The following is a 17959-nucleotide window of genomic DNA, read 5'->3' on the forward strand; positions in this document are numbered from 1 at the left end:
GTTGTAACCACCACTATTTTTAGTAAGTATTATGAGAGAATTATAATCATCACATTATAATTACTGTATTTATTTAGATTTATGATAGAGTTGTATCATTAAGATTGAGAAAACCAAAGAGTCATCATCTTGATTACCAACTTATTGTATTCTTTATAAACCAAAGAGTCATCATCTTGATTACCAACTTATTGTATTCTTTATCAGTTTCCTTCAAGCCTATATAAAGGCTTTGTAATGCTAAGTTGAAGACAAAAAGCGTGTGATGAATTCAATAAAATCACAGTATTTCAATGTTTATCCACAGTAGAAATATAATGTAAAAAATGACTAAAAATAGTTTTTTCACTCTTTTTCTACCCGTGAAAAAACTATTTTGTAAATAAAATATTGACTTTATTAGTAATAAATTAAACTCACTTGATGACATGGATACATCAGAATCATGTCAGCTCATTAAAACAAATGACACATCAGCTAAAATGGATATGGGACCATATAAATTAAGAGTCATACTAAATTAAAGGACATCAGCTAAAATGGATGTGGGATCATATAAATTAAGAGTCATACTAAATTAAAGGACAAGATTAGCTGGAAGACGTTTTTTTTTAAAAGTCCAAATTAGAGGAACCAAAAATATATTTAAGCCAAATCTTTATTCTCATTAATACTACCTCCGTTTTTTATTATAAGTTGTTTTGGAAAAAATATTTTGTATTTTAATATAAGTCGCTTTACAATTCCAATGAATAATTAATGCTATTTTTCCTATTATATCCTTAAATATTTATTATTCTCTCTCATTTTAATTATATAAATTTATCTTCCACATGTCATTAATGAAGGATAATATTGTAAAAACCTTCGTAATTTCTCATTTTCATACAACAATTATTATTTTTCTTAATCTGTGTGAAAAGTCTAAAACGACTTATAATAAAAAAACAGATGGAGTAATATTTTCAATATGGTAATAAATGTGGTATGTATAGTCAATATCTACTTAATATAAATGTAAAGTTGTCATGATGACAACTTTGACAAAAACCCTAATATTTACTTATGTGTCATGTTATCATAGTCTCGTGCTTATGTGTCATCATCACAAAATTCTACCATAAAAAATATATCAATTAAATATAATAACAATAAGAATTATATTTAATTTTTACATTAACTCAAATTCTTCCAAATTACTCATGTAATGATAATAATAATAATATTTTATTATTTAATATTTTGTAACTCAAATATATTTCAATTACAAAGTATAAAAATATTAGATAATTATATTTATTATTATTAATTTTATGTATCATAACTAAGTAATGAATTGTGACTAATACATAATAAAGCAAAATGAGTTTTTGGGCAATTTTGACAAGTGTCATGCTCTCATCAATTCTCATTTTTGCAAACTTTCTAAAAAAGGAAATATTCTATTTAAAATATAATTACCTTTTTATTAATTATTTACATTAAGTATTAATTATTTGTATTCCGTATTAAATATTTTTTTATACATTTTTAGGTTTTCCAATATCTGTATTCAATATCCAATATAGTTTTCTCATAAATAACCACACAAATAAGGACTGAAAACGCTTCATATGGAATTTCATACGCTTCCCATTCCAATAAATTGATTTGGCACCGCTTCAACCATAACATCTTGAAATCTACCCTTTGAATTCAATTCTCACTTCTTCCCATCCATACTCTGTTGCAAATTTCTTCTCTTTTTCCAATCCCATTTCTCTTTTCCCGTCCCTATTCATCTACAAATGGGTTTCTCTATGCAAATCCTTCAACTCTAATTTATCTTCTCCCAATATCTAATCAATTCATCATCAATGTCAATTCTTCAATTTTTTAGATAATTTATTTCGATTTTTGTTGATTACTGGTTAGTTTACCTATATAAATATGATCAATTTCTTCTCCCAATTCACACCTTTTTAGACTACATCAGACTTTTGCAATGGCTGCTTGAAGCCGCGACTTAGTTGTATTATGGGATTACCAAATAAAAATATCTAAACCCAAACCACTTCTTAGGCCTATCATCAGAAAGAATAGAGTCTCTCCAACAACTTGGACTCTTATATTGATTCCACTATTCAATATGTGTTTGTTGTCTTAGTGCTGATGAAATGAAGAGGGTAAGTAATTCGAATTTCCTTTTCATTTTATTTCTCATTTTTTGATGATTTAAATGTATTATGGTTGTGCAAGTGGTAATTTTGCTCTCTATTGATTGATTTGTAGGCATGCTAAAGTGAGTCTTATACCTAACAGACAGCATGCTAATGAAGCACTTTCTTCATATAAGATGGAGGAGCCTCTAGAGAAAGATAATTATAAAGTGAAGATAATAAATAAAAATTCTGTAAGTGTTTAATGATAGTATCACGTGAAGCTCATAAGGCAAAGCAACAATTGAATTTGAGATGTCCTCTGGCTATGAATTTAATATTGCAGTACATGTTAGTTGTATGTAAAAATTGAATGTCTAAACTATGTCAAGTTTTATTTGTGTAGAAAATCACCAAAGAATTACTTGTGCTTTAAAAGTATAGTGATCATTATCCTGATATTGGACATGGAGATAGGGAACTAATCTTGATTTCATGTCTATTTGCAAGGTTTGGTTTCTACTTCTAAATATTTTAGTTATCTTCTAATCAGCCTTTTATTTTTTGTTTACTGAACAGGAATAGGAGGATATGAACAGGAATGGGAGGCTATTGCAGTCAAGCAAGATCGATCTAATGAGAACCAATCGAGGATGAAAATATCAATTCCATTAATGCATTCTCTATATATAATCTCATTTCTATTTAGAGCGTGTGAAGAAGTTCGCTGAGTTTGATGTTATGTACTTGATAAGAAGATTTTCCATAAACTTGCATAAAGATTATTTGAAAAGATAGATTTTTTATGGATGTGTTAGTCCATTTGATCTTTAAGTCCCCACCAATGTAGTTGTGTTTTATCCCCACCCTTTCCTTTTGGTTACAGTTATTTTCTAGAAAATGAATTATCAGTGTATAAAATGGAGTAAATTATGGAGGGGATTAAACTGTAAAATTAATAGAACACAAAAAACACTATAATGAAAAGTGATCTAAATGCAGTTATGGTCCCTTAATCATTACGATTTTTCTTTCTGTTACCCTATTGTTCTTTCTGTTACCCTATTGTTGTTATCTTACTTTACGTGGTTTTGTCCCATTCAATTGGATCTTAAGTTAAGAATATATAGGATGGAAATAATTTTTAATATTTTATCAATTTCGGGTAGGAAGTATAGTTGATATTCTTGGGATAGCCATTGTCAAATTTTATATCTACTCTAGAATTGTAACATGTGATGCAGGGATTTCAAAGTAATTGAGATAATCGTGAAAGTAAGATAATCCTGTTTGCAAGGCGATATTGTTCCCTCTTATTAAGATCAATCTAAATGAGCGATTAAAATAATAGAATTGTCTATTTAATACTTTGGGTTAAAAAAAGAGTGTGCGTTGACCCTTATTCTCACTTTGATATTATATCTCCTATTCATATATTATTCTATTGGGAATCACCAATATATAAGAGTATGGTTAAAAAAAAAATATTTAATGCTTTTTTTATATTCTATTTACTGACAGTGCAAAATAATTTTATATTTTTCAATAATAAATCAATAATCTATCATGTCATTTAAATAATTTTTAAATGAGATTTGATAATATACACGGCATTTATTGGTTGACGGTGTAATTTTTTCTTATTATATTTTAGTAACTTTTGTAACTTCTCAAATCAAACAAATAAATATTATTCATGATTTTTTCTAATTAGACTCTTATTTTTCCAACCACTTTGTTTTTTTCTCTTTCCAACAAATATTATTAAATAATTAATTAATATTAATTTTTTTTCTGTATTCCAACCGTTCATTTAATTAAAATGCCATCAAAATTTCTCTCACTCTTAAACCTTCTTTGTATTTAACGCTTCACTTCCTATTCTATTTCTTTATTTTCAAAACTATAATTTTCTAAGTTATCAATTAATTCTACAAATTTCAATTGCACTAATTGAATGTTTAGACTTTACTATAAATTTTGTGTTTTGGACCAATTTTTTATTTAATGTAATTATTTTAAAATTATTTTCCACTAATTTTAGGTAAATGATTTTTAACTACTACTAAAAAGAATTGGTTAAACACAAATAATTACTAAATCTAAATGAGTTAAAAGGTAGTGCACTGACAGTGTAAAATAACAGTGTAAAAATATTTTAAACGGTCAGTGTATAATCCCTTTCCTCAATTTAAATAAGGTTGATAACATTTCCGCACTCATATTGTAAAGAACCAGACATGATATTGTAAACAGGATAAACTTTTTAAACAAATAATAAACTTTATAGGTTTTTGCCAACAATAAATTGATATAATAAGTGGTAACAATTTTAAACTATAATTAGAGATTTTTTTTTTTTTTTTTTTTTTTTTTTTTGCTTTATAGCACCGGTTTAGTCCGGTTCGGGGGCGAGTTCTGGCATCAAGTGGTTAACTATAATTAGAGATTTGATCTATAACTAGAGAACTCATTTTATGTGGCTATAGAAGTTTTCATTAAAAAGTAATAAAGAGCTAAATAAAACGGCTTTTCACTGATATGTTAGTAATTCTTTTATTCTTTAAATAAATAAATAAACACTCTTCCAAAAATAAAGAAAAGAAAAAAAAAATCAAAAATAAATGTGATCTATTTTATTGTCTCTCCACATGTGCCTAATTAATTAATGGCTATAATTGTAATTATATTTTCTCCTTAATAATTGTTCTCATTAACCATTGAACCCACGCACCTACAGTGATTTTTTTGAGAATTAATCTGTGCATTTCCTTTATAAAAATCACTATAATTAATGATCAAGTAAATTTTAGATGCAATAATAAAGATATTTTTTTTCTAAATCAAAAGTCTAATATTGATTTTTCTAACTCAAAAGGTTAGCGTATTAAACTTCGCATATAACATTACATATTTAATTTATACAAATACATAATTTTTGTATATAAACTGGTATTTTAAGTCATAAAAATTAAATATTATTATTCAAAAGTACTCTCTCCATTTTACAATATCAATAAATTATTTATTATATATGTTTATTATACTCTCAAAATTATTTATTATTTAATATTTTAATAAATTGTCAATGTAAAAAATATTTAAATTTAATATTTTATAATTTTTTATAATACTTCTTTTTTTAAATATTATTTTATTTAAAAGTTATATTGTCAAAAGATGGACTTTTAAACGAACAATTTGCATTTGGAAAAATTATGTTTCACTAATTTAATTAATTAATTTTAACTTCTTTATATTTTCTCAATAAAAATTTTGTTATTTTTATATTCATATTTTTTCTGTTATAGAGATGTAATATCTATTTTAATTTTTCCAGTGCATCGCACGGGTAAAAATACTAGTAAATTTTAAACTTAAAACAAACACCCCTCCTTAGGGTTTACAAACTTGGGTATGGGCCCCTAATAGAAAAGGGAAGTGTCCGGAACCCGTATCCATTGATCTCGGGGGCCCAAAACAGAACACTCACTTCGTTTCAGTTGTGTGATTCACGTGATTGCGAAACGAGGGTTTTAAGGTTTTTTTTCTTCACTTCTTTCAGTTTGTCACGACCATTGTGTTACGTTGGCGGTTTCTCTTCCTTCTTCCCTGCCTCTGGTAACACTTCTTCTTCAAACGACCTTTACTTCACTCTCGTATGTTTTTTTTGTTGAAAATATAAACTTAGTTGTAAGAGTTTCATAAATTCTCTATATCCATTGTTTGATTCAACATTTTAAATCAATTTCTATAGTTCCCTTTTATTTAATAACTAGGATGAGATTGAGATTGGTTAGACGAATTCATTAAGAGTTTATTCATGAAAGAAACTGAATCTGTAGTTCTATGTATAACTAGAATGTTGTGAGAGAATCTGTACTGTAGTATAGCTTAGGATCTGTTTTTATTTGTATTAATCTATCAAACTGTCGTTTAGGTTTCTCGCATTGGATTCTTATCGCTTATAAATAATGGAAAACTCAGATAAAACTCCGATAAGTTCGAGTTCATCTCCGCGGCCGTCTGCGGAAGAGCCAGAGCCCAAGAAGGTGAAGATGTCTACCACTACTTCTGATGATGAACAACAATGCACAACTGGTGAAGGAACTAAGATAAGATACAAGCGTCGTAAGGTAGCTATTTTCTTTGCTTACTGCGGTGTTGGTTATCAGGGTATGCAGAAAAATCCTGGTGCAAAGACTATTGAAGGTGAACTAGAAGAAGCATTGTATGTGTCTGGAGCTGTACCTGAACAGGATCGTGGACTTTCTAAACGATATGACTGGGCTCGGTCCGCTAGGACTGATAAAGGAGTTAGTGCTGTTGGACAGGTTGTCTCGGGTAGGTTTTATATTGATCCGCCTGGATTTGTTGAGCGTCTTAATTCGAACCTTCCGTCGCAGATACGGATCTTTGGTTTTAAGCGGGTGACAGCTTCTTTTAGTTCTAAGAAGTTCTGTGATCGGAGGAGGTATGTTTATCTCATCCCTGTGTTTGCTCTTGATCCGTGCTGTCATCGTGATAGAGAGACTGTTTTGGCTAGTTTAGGGTCTGAAAATGAGCTTGTTAAGTGTTTGGAGTGTTCTGAGAGAGGTCGAAAGGTGGAAGGTTTGGTTGGTAATAGTAAGCGCAATCTTGAGCTTGAAGCTGTGATTGGTGATACCAATGGTTTGTCGGACAGAAATGTTGTGGTTAACTCTGGAGTTACAGAGAATGTAGATGTTTCTTTGAGGAACGAGGGTGAAAATGGTTTAAATAAAGAATCCATTAACGACGACAAGGGTAAGGTTTTACTTGAAGAAGCAAACTCTAAAACTGATCTTGAGACTGTGGTTTCTGCTCAGGATGTGGCTGCTCCTTTAAATGGTGGATCTCAGAGTAATTCAGGTGCTCTCGAGGAAGAAAAAGTGAACGGAGAGGATACACCTGTCAAAAAAAGTGTGTTTACTTATGGTGAGAAGGAGAGGGAGAGATTTAACAAGATTTTGAACTATTATGTTGGGACTCATAATTTCCATAACTTCACGACCAGAATAAAACCTGAGGATCCTTCTGCTCACCGTTTCATTATTTCCTTTGACGCAAGCACCACGGTTGTAGTTGATGGCATGGAATTTGTGAAGTGTGAGATCGTAGGCCAGAGCTTCATGCTTCATCAGATACGGAAGATGATGGGGCTTGCCGTGGCTATCATGAGAAATGTTGCACCAGAGTCACTTATCGATAAAGCTTTGCAAAAGTGAGTACCGTTAATGTTAAATAGTTTATCTCCAACTTTGTTTTTGAAATAGCGTGACAATCATCTTATGTTGTTTTTATTTTGATTTTTTCCTCTGAAATGCAGGGAAGTTAGCATGACCGTGCCTACTGCGCCAGAGGTTGGATTATATTTGGATGAGTGTTTCTTTACTTCGTACAACCAGAAGTGGAAAGATACACATGAAGAGGTGTCAATGAAAGCATATGAGAAAGAAGCCGAGGAATTCAAAATGAAGTACATATATTCTCATATTGCTTCCACAGAACATAAGGAAGGAACTGTTGGCCTATGGTTGCATTCTTTGAACCATAGAAACTATGCAGATCTGCGCATCCTTGACGAGGAAGGTGTCACGACTGACAAGGAATCTGAAATTGAAGTTGTGACTGGTGTTACGAATGACAAGAAATCTGAAATTGAAGTTGTGACTAGTGTTGCGAATGACAAGAAATCTGAAATTGAAGCTGTGACTGGTGTCGCGAATGAAAAGAAATCTGAAATTGAAGTTGTGACTGAGTGAACTGCTTTTCCGGATGGTCATTGTAGAACTCATTATGTCATATTAATTTATATCTTCTTTGACTGTTTATTTCAGACTTGTTACATTGAGCCTATTGATACTGCTACACCTCACATACAGTTTATGCCCAAGACAACCTTTTCTGTGTCTGTTATTTGTGAGGGACATTAGGGAAAGGGTAATGGAAGAGTATTTTTATCACCTTGTTGTGTTATTCTTGTATGATGTGGTATATTTGAGTTGCATTATTTATTAAATTTTAGATACTTGAGTTCAACTTTACAAAGCATGGAGAAGGAGAGGTTCAGTCAACATTATTTAAATCTTTATTAGATTTTTGTGTACGAAATAAAAGAGTTAGGAACTCCTCGTGAGATATAAGGGTCATATGAAACAGACAGATGCTGGACATCGCAATTTCCTCGTCAAAAATCTTAGAATGGTAATGGACATCGCGATTTCCTCGTCAAAAATCTTAGAATGGTAATTCTTATAGCTCCATACCTAGTTCTCTAACCTCCTCAAAAATCTTAGAATGGTAATTCTTATAGCTCCATACCTAGTTCTCTAACCCTCAGCTTTCAAATATGTCATTCAACGCCAAGAATGGGAGAGGCCGCACTTCAACCTCCAGTCTTTAGTTGGAAGTGCCAAATTCAAGATTGACAAAAACACTTTAATCTCGAGTCAAGTTGGAAGTGCCAAATGCAAGATTGACAAAAACATAAGTTGCACTTTTGCAGCTGCAATGAAACTGTATGAACACTTTGGCCTCTTTCTCACTTAACCATCATGAAGGTTTTCGTCTACAGTGATTAGGAACATATAAGGTGTGAACTAGCAAAAAAAAGCAATTAAAAGTTGCTAACCCTTTCATTCGTTCAAAAGTGTAAACACTAGAATTAAAAGTTGGAAATAGCAAGTGAAACATGATTTGCGCTGTTGAGGGAAAGTTATTGATATTTTGATGTAATAACAAGAGATTGAGAAGAAAAAGGTTAAGAAAACAAGTGTGTTGTACTCCTTTCAAATTTGTATAATGCCATGACCTAGGACAATTTGCTGACCATTTAAAAACCATGATTTCTATTTGATTAATTGGCAGAACTGTTTAAGGTGCCAGTGAGTTAAATGTCCTGTAGTTGTGAACAAACAAGTAAATCATTCTAATAAATTTCATATTCTACCACTCATCGTCGTCATTGTTCAAAGAGTCGTCACTATAATATCTTCCCTCTTACAAAGAAAAATAACTCAATTTATATGTATTTTTACACTGTCAATGGTTTAGCTATGATTGTACAAAGAATCACTATACTATTATCTCCATCCACAATATAAGTCATCTTATCAAAGAAAAATTAACTCATTATACTTAGATTTATAATGCCAATAAAGAGTGACCAGAAAAAACACAAATAAATAGCATCACCTGCATTGAGTATTCACTACCTAGAGATATATCTTGGGAGTTATAATCAATGATGTAAGAAAGCAAATGGAGCATTATTACTACTACAACTATAACTATATGCGACAGTCAAGAAGCCAGTTTATATTTTGTAGACAACATAAAGCATATATATAGCTGAAGATGAAAATATGTTCAGGTTAAATGACATTCTTCAATCTGTAAAGCAAAAGATTGGGTAGTAGTACCCTAACACGACTAAATGACATTCTTCAACATGTAAAGCAAGATTGGGTAGTAGTACACTAGCGCCAGTTCTATGGATACCAAAAACCTGTAACTAACCCAAATATACCAGACTCAACCAATCAACCCTTAATTAAGATGACATGGCTCACAGATATATATGACACGATGTTATGGAGAAGATGGACCATAACACACATCATCATTAGCAAACAAGCTCTGCTTTTTGTTTCCTCAAAAACACACCACAGTCCAAAAGAGAATGGATAACCAACCAAATAATACAAAGTATATTAAGTCGAATACACAATAACATAGTTTGTACTTTGAAGAGTTAATTTAAAAGAGACAATGATTACAATAACTAATTCAATATTAACAAAACCCGTAAAGTAAGATAGATTAATGATACAATCTGTCATGAATGAAACCAGCAAGTCAGCAACCATATCATTAGAGGAAAGCTATAATAACAAACTAAATTTGAATACATTCAATTCAACATGAATAAACCAGTACAAACTTGTATAAATACACAACAGTTAGTTCCTACCAAGAGGCAGAGACCTGCAAGAGTATGTTTCTTTAAAATCAGACTTCCTAGAAGAAGTAAAAATAGAGGCATAGACCTCAGTAGCATTTGCCGGAGCAATATCAGTCGCCTTAAACCGCTTAGCCACCACTGCCCCACCATTAACACTTTTGTTACCATTAGCAACCTTCCCATTTCTATCCACCTTAGCTGAAGCCTTCTCCGCATCCATACCATGCTTACTACCACTCAATTTCGACACTTCCAAACCCAAACCATTCAAACCCTCACTATCACCATTCTTCACCTTCTTCGTTTTCTTCTCCCTAACTTTGGCCTTCTCCTCCTCCATCCTCTCCCTCAAAACCTCCACTTCCTCTTCATTCCCATTTATCACAATCTTATCACCCTCACCAAACTCCTCGTGACAAACCAAACAAGCCGAAGACTTAACCTCCTTCAAAGCCTTCGAACTCAAAACATGCCCACAATTCCTCAAAGCAAAAAACCTATACTTTCCATTAAACTCCAACCCCGCAACCGGACACCGAAACTTAGCCCCATCATCTTCCCCCGGAATGGACGAAAGCTTAATTTTTATCATATCCTTCAAACCCTTAATATACCCAAACTCCTTAGGAAGCTTCTTCCCCAACAAAGCCTCCACCAACGCTTCCTTGTTGAAAATATTCCCAAGCTTATCAATCACACAAGGCTCCCTCAACGGTTCATTCGATAACGCACAATTCTGCCATTTCGACAGCCTCTGCTCATTGGGATCCACTTTATCCGGCTTCTTCTCAGCGTACATTTTAAGGTAGCAGTCGCGCGACTCAGCGCCGGTAGCGCCGCCATCTCCTCCGCCTCCGAGGAGGCGTGATTGGAGGACGAGAGTAGAAAGAGGCGCGATTTTGGATTGGGAGAAAGTTGAATCGTCGGGGATAGGTTTTCCATGGAGGGTGAAGTAGAAGGATGATGAATTGGGGAAGAGAGAACGTTTTAGGTCAGAGAGGGTTTGATCGCCGGTGACGGATTTAGGGCAAATCTGATGGTCTGGCGATTGAACAAGGATTTGGAATGATTTGGGATGCATTTTGCTTGACGTTAGGGTTTGTGAGGTGAATTGAGAATCAAAAATCGGAGATTGAAGAATTTGGATTGATTTGAAATTGGAAACTTGAGTTATTCGATTGAGTTTTGATCGAAACCGACTTTGAATGACTGGGCCTGGCGATGAATTTTGGATCGTAAAGATATGGGCTGAGTTAGCTTTTATAAGAGGTTTTATCTTTACAACCCCACTTATACTTTGGCACTCCCACATGTGACTGTTGTTACTTTTATGCCCTTACTAAATATTTTCATTTCTAGTAAATATTTTGTAACACCCCCACGTAACACTATTTAAAATTGCATTATGTAAAGCGTTAAAATTTTGATACTGAAACAAACATTATCTAATTGAACTCCCAAATGTATTACATCAAATCACATACATAGAACATGAAAATAATACATAAATGTTCGGAAGAACTAAATATATTAATACAACGGAAAGATAACCATCAAATATTCAGATCTTCAACCTTTAAATCTACTTGCTAAATCTTCAGCTCCTATAACTTACCAGAAAATCAAAACTTGATTGGGGTGAGATTACTAAATCTCAACGAGTTCCACTATTTTATAGGTCCTCTCGGTCCTACATGGTGGACTACCCGTATCCCCTACATTATCACTATGTCCTCACGTAATTGGGCTACCTAGCGATGGAAGCTTTATGGCTTCATAATTGTAACATGGTTAAATAAACCTCTATGTATTGCCCTCAAGGAAATGAGTACAGAGTAATTGATTGCGACTTAGTATGTTTACATGATTCGTGGCTGCAAGTGCACAGTCGTATCGCGTAGTTTTAAAAGATTATCGAAGCCAAAGGACCAAAAATCAATCTATCGTTATCTAATGTTACTATGTAAATCTAAGGTTAATGATTCTAGTTGTTGTTTGAAGAATCAAGTGATAAATTCGAACGGGAAATAAGTTTTAATAATTCAAAAACGGGATACCGGTATGTAATTTATCATACTTCAGGGAACCGGTAAATTATTGGCGCGAAATAAACTAAAATAGTTTCCAACAGAAAATAACGATTTAAAGGATTTTGCCTCACACTATCGTGTCATTGACTCTAACCATATTTTAAACTGAAATGCTTTGTTGTTTCTCACTCACTTTGATTCAAAGATACTTTTTGAAAACCATTAAGTTCTGATTAATCATGAAGTGCTCTCGCTATATTTAGAATTAATGCCTAATTTCTATTTTCCAATTAAAATCTCAAACTGCCGCTCTGTTGACCTTAACCTATGTTGGCCTTTTTACTTTCATACCAAAACCTTTTTAATTTAAGAGTTAGAAATTATAACTTATAAAATAATTTTATAAAACTAAACGCTAACTATTATCCATTCCCGTCCGTAGACGATTTCACATACCAATATCAGATAAATTAGCCAGACATTGATTTAAATATAAACATGCAATTACGGGTATTGATCATAAACGAACACATGATTTTAAATATAAACATGCAATTACGGGTATTGATCATAAACGAACACATGATTTTAAATATAAAGTTGATTCAAATATTCAAATCTAAAAAAAAAAACACAGAGTAACACCGAACTATAACATTAACATGCAGACAGACATAAACCAAATAAAAGCAAATAATTGGATCCTAAAAGTATACTGAACTGAATAACTAGAATATCTTTTAGTACTGAAACTTTAAAACAACAATCCTCCACAGATGTCGGTAGGATTCGCTTGAAAAATATTGACTGAATAAAAAAAACTATGCCTAATACTAAAGTTGCAATAATTCCCCGATATGGAAAACTATTGCTATTTCAGGTGATATTTCTACTTAAAAACTAAGAAGGAAAACTCTCGTTAGCAAAATTTGGAGCCCTCTGCAAATGATACGTCCTTCTATTTATAGTGTCTCTTTTTCCCTAAAAATCTGGTATTTTACAGTATGATAAATACGAGTTATGCAGTGAAGAGGTAGAAACTGTAGACCATCTTCTATTCTCATGCAGAATTACTAAAGTGATTTGGAGTTTGGAATTAGGTTGGACGGAACTTAATCATCAACCCCAACAGTGGAAAGATGAGGTCTTATGGATCAAGAATCAAACTAGAGGCAAAGGGTGTAAAGCTGGTATCCTGAAATCCACGATAGCTGAAACAATTTATGGTGTGTGGCTTTATAGAATTGCCATTATTTTTGAAACTCATATTGATGATACAAAGATAGCTAGGAACATTATAGATACAATATTGTATAGAGGGTGGATTCACCTTAAATATAGAAGGAACCTTGCAATGCTTATGATGTAAGCTTAGAGTAGATGGACTTCAGTCGCTTGATGTATATCGCTCTTTTTGAAATATATATAATCTTTTCTTACAAAATAAATTATAATTGTTTTTATTAATATTTTTAGATGCCTTTCGTGGAATCTGAGCCATTGGTGCTCTCGGTCGAATGTGAGCCCCCTTCTACGATACTTGGTACTACTCATCATGAAAAACCGAACCTCGGTCCAAATCCACCTTCATTGAGGGCACGACCATCTCAAACAAGTTGGAGACCATGTTCCATATTTGAAATCGGCCCTTAATCAAAATAAACACAAATCGTATTTTATCAATTTATTTAAATGTTTACAAACAAGGATTATACAAACACTACTAGAAAACTATGTTTTAACTGCCTTGATTTTGCGTCGGCCCCCGACATCGATGCTAATTCGTCAATCTAGCTTCGGTCAGACCGCCGCTACACTGAAGCTACATGTCATCCTATTATTTTCTATTTGATATTTGTTTTAGTGTCATCTAGATCGACCCTATGTTTTATTAATTAATAATTAAATAATTTATTTATTAATATTTTCCATCTTCTTTTTAAGTTTGGCATTACGGTCATTCTATTTTTTTAGTAGTGACGGCCTAAATGACGCTACTTTTTGTTGTTTGAGTTTTTAAATAATTTTATTATTTATTAAATTGAAGCTGAAGTTCAGTATTATTTTATTATTTATTATTTATTATTTATTATTATAAATAATTCCAATCTCCCTCTGGATCCTACTTCTTCTCAAGCCTCTTCATCAACCTTTATGAAGTTCTTCTCACAGGAAGAGCTTCAGCTGATGTGGATGCTTCTGCACCTAAGGAGACAAAAGTCTTTGAAGCCTACTTCTCTTTATATTTTTGTTCTCTTGTTTGTTTCTTCATCAGATTAGTTGTCTCCTTATAGAAATCTCTTTCCAAGCCTTAAACTGCTTTGTTTTTCCCATTCGTTTGTTTGAAAAAGGGTGAGATGAGAATGTTCACAGAAAATGTATGTGTTTATAGAAGAAATGTTGAGTAATGTTCAAATTTGCATTAAAAATTTTCTTGGGAAGTTTCTCTTGTAAAAATTTGACATATCTATCTTGTAACATTTGAAAATAGTGATAGCCTTTCCACCACTACAACGAAACTACGTGCCATCCTATTATTTTTTTTTTGATATTATGTATTATTAATTAATAATTAAAATATTTATTTTTTTCCCTCTTCCTTTTCAGTTTGGCGCTACTTATTTATTTTTTGAGTTCTTATATAATTTTATTATTTATTAAAATAAGAAAATTGAAATTGAATTAGAATTATAATGGTGTTTAACATTATGTTTAATCTTATATTTTAATTTTGATCATAACATATAATTAAATATGTAATTAAATCTTATGGTTTTATTTTTTATTTGGTTATGAAATAAAAGTTGGTATATTATTGGTTTTAATAATTTTAATGTTTAATACATGATTAAATATATTATATGTTTAATGTATAACTCCCATATTTTAATTCTAATTAAATTAGAATTATAGTACCACTCATATGATTAAATCATAATGGTTTTATTATATTTAAATAAGTGATTAAAACATGATAATAATTTTAATAAGATGATTAAAATTTGCATTCCATACAGGTTAGATATTATGCATGCGGTGACTAGTATGACTCAAACTTGGATAGAAGGTACGATCTAAGTAAGTTCAAGGAAGATGATCCAACCTTACAAATATCCATGAAGATCAAGGATGGAGATCGATCCATGATGGATCAAGATGAGGCATAAAGAATAGTATTTAGGGTCATGAGTCATCTAGGATCACATTTTATTTTTTGACTTTAATTTTTTTTAATGCTTACTAAATTTTTCATGTGGTTTATTTATGCTTTTAGTTCACTAGTATCTAAACCCACATAGTAATCAATTTGGTCCTTAAAATAACATTGAGTCTATGCTTTTCCAAAACGACACCTATTAAGAACTTGATCGTTAGTAATAGATTATGCCAAAGCAAGATGTTACTTTCTATATTGAGATAAGTAAAGCAAATTTCCGAGATTTGCATGTTTAGTTTGGTTGGACTCAACAAAATCATCAAATAGTTTTGGGTTTTGAGGCAAAGGGATGAGTTTGGATAAAAGGTTATCACCCATCAATTAACAATTACAAGAGTTGTAATTAGTAAAGGAGTTTACTCACCTTTTAACTTATTTTTGAGGAGCGACCAAAGTCCACTTAGAAACATGTTTGTTAGGGTCTTAGAATCACTTGGTTCATAAGGGACAAACTTAAAAGTGGATTAAGTGTGTTACTTTTAATTTTAAATCGTTTAAAATTTGTTAGCATCTATTTTGATAAACGTAATAATGTTACATATCTTATATAGTAGATATCATGTCTGGTAACAACAATAATTCACCGTTCAACTTGCGTTCAATCCTTGAGAAAGATAAGTTGAATGTTAAGAGCTTCCTTGATTGGGAAAGGAATATGAGAATTGTTCTTAGATCCGAAGGTAGGGAGAATGCTCTTGAAACCCCAATTCCAATTGTAACCTCTACCTCTACTAATGAGGAAAAGGTCGCTCGTAAGATCGTTGAGGATAGGTCAGTAATTGTTACTTGCCTAATACCCACATTCATGAAGCCAAGCTTGCAAAATAGTTTTGCAAGCATGGATGCCTACAACATCATCTGAAAACTAAAACTATGTTTCAGCAACAAGCTCGGATAGAGAGGTACGAGACTCATAACGCAATCCTTGAGTGCAAGTTAGAGAAAGGGAAGTCGGACGCCACTCATATCTTTGAAGTGATTAGATATTTTGAGGCCATGGAGAGATTGGGCTTTCCCTATAACTAAAAATTTGCTACTGACATTATAATCCACTCCCTTCATGGAGGGTTCAACCAATTTAGGTTGAAATTCAACATGCACGGGGTATCAAAGACCCTCGATGAGTTACACGAGATTCTTATGACTGCTAAGCAAAATATCTGTATTGCACATAAGAAGGATGTTATTATGGTGCGCAAAGGGAAAGAGTTTAAAAAGGATGGGGCTGGCAAGAAGAAGCAAGATAGAGACAAGCAATTCTTCTAGAAATGCTGACGTGCCAAAGGCTAAGCCAAAGGTGGCGCCCGTAGTCAAATGCTTCTACTATGACGAGATAGGTCACTGAAAGTGGAACTTTGACTAAGGGAGAGGTAGAATATTATTTCTCACATTAATCTTTTTTTATTGACAAAGACTTTTTCAAATATTATTTTTTAATCTCATCTCTATCACTTAGATGATAATCTGACATATTTTTGGTCCTATTCTAGAATCATTAAAAAAAATTCAATTCAAATTCTAAAAATCTTTTTGTCATTAGTGAGAGATAGATGAATACATATGTGATTTGTTTGTATTTTGAAAGAGTAAAAAAGAGTGAATATTGTAATATGAATAAGGGAAAGGAAGTGATTTTTTTTATTAAAATAATTTATTCCATTTATTATATGGAACCAAACATTTTTCAAATAAAAAATCAAAATAACAGTTAACTTTTAAATGCAGTGAGATATTGAGTGTGCACAACTATAATAGTGAATTTATACCCTAAAGTTGGTTGGTAAGAGAAGATAAGATCAAAACATATATGTCATGATAGTAGGCCATGCAATTTTATTTTGAAACAAAGTAATGTGACATTTTATTTTTGTGGTCCATCTACATATTATTTCCCTAGAAAATTTGTAAGGTTAAAATGTGATAATTAGATGGAAGTGGTCCTCAACCACAAATCAGCAAACAAATGGAGTTAGACATGCTATCAACAACCCTGCACACTTTATATCATGCAATATGTATTATCAACTACCACATTCCCCCAACGACCCCTTTCCTTTATTGTCATGTTGTGTATGGTATTCAATTAAATCACATCTAGATTAAGAGACCAATCTAAGCTTGGAAATAATTGATCAATGTTTCACTTTGCTTCAATTGATTTGAGTAAGGAATTAGTTAGCTCTACCTATGCATCCAAAATTACGAATATTTTCTAGATCTAGCATGGGTATGATGAGTAAGGAACCAATTAAATATTAAATCGATGGTTTATTCAATACTAAACTTACCTTAATGAATAAAGACTAGGGAACCAATTAAAGATTAAATCGATGGTGTATTCAACACTAATCTTACCTTAATGAATAATAAAGAAACATCAATTATCTGGATTAGATTGATAATTTATTAAATACATAATCTTATCTTAATTATGTTCCCTAACATTGATTTTCTTAAACTAAACATAATTTACTTGGTCTTAAGTGACTTAAGTGCACTTAGTTCCCTGTAGTCTAATAATTTTTTTAGCAAAAGTTCATTTATTAAAATCACATAAAATTGTCTCACTAAGGCTTTGTTTGGATTGATG

General features: G+C 31.9%; 2 protein-coding genes and 1 long non-coding RNA gene across 3 annotated transcripts; 2 read left to right on the forward strand and 1 right to left on the reverse strand.

Moving 5' to 3' along the window:
* Nucleotides 1–1603: 1603 nt before the first annotated feature.
* LOC131600155 (uncharacterized) lies at nt 1604–3504 on the forward strand. The gene is made up of 3 exons (XR_009283041.1): nt 1604–2165; nt 2272–2392; nt 2718–3504. It is a non-coding gene; the product is annotated as an uncharacterized LOC131600155 (long non-coding RNA).
* Nucleotides 3505–5621: 2117 nt separating this feature from the next.
* Nucleotides 5622–8122, forward strand: LOC131627305 (uncharacterized). Its single transcript, XM_058898145.1, has 3 exons — nt 5622–5759; nt 6079–7380; nt 7486–8122. The coding sequence occupies exons 2-3, from the start codon at nt 6113–6115 to the stop codon at nt 7919–7921; spliced, it is 1704 nt and encodes a 567-aa protein (XP_058754128.1). The 5' UTR covers nt 5622–5759; nt 6079–6112; the 3' UTR covers nt 7922–8122.
* Nucleotides 8123–10031: 1909 nt separating this feature from the next.
* Nucleotides 10032–11283, reverse strand: LOC131627312 (uncharacterized). Its single transcript, XM_058898150.1, has one exon. The coding sequence runs from the start codon at nt 11201–11203 to the stop codon at nt 10121–10123; it is 1083 nt and encodes a 360-aa protein (XP_058754133.1). The 5' UTR covers nt 11204–11283; the 3' UTR covers nt 10032–10120.
* Nucleotides 11284–17959: the final 6676 nt, after the last annotated feature.

Source organism: Vicia villosa, linkage group LG1 (genome assembly GCF_029867415.1).
Source record: "Vicia villosa cultivar HV-30 ecotype Madison, WI linkage group LG1, Vvil1.0, whole genome shotgun sequence".
Taxonomy (NCBI): Eukaryota; Viridiplantae; Streptophyta; class Magnoliopsida; order Fabales; family Fabaceae; genus Vicia; species Vicia villosa.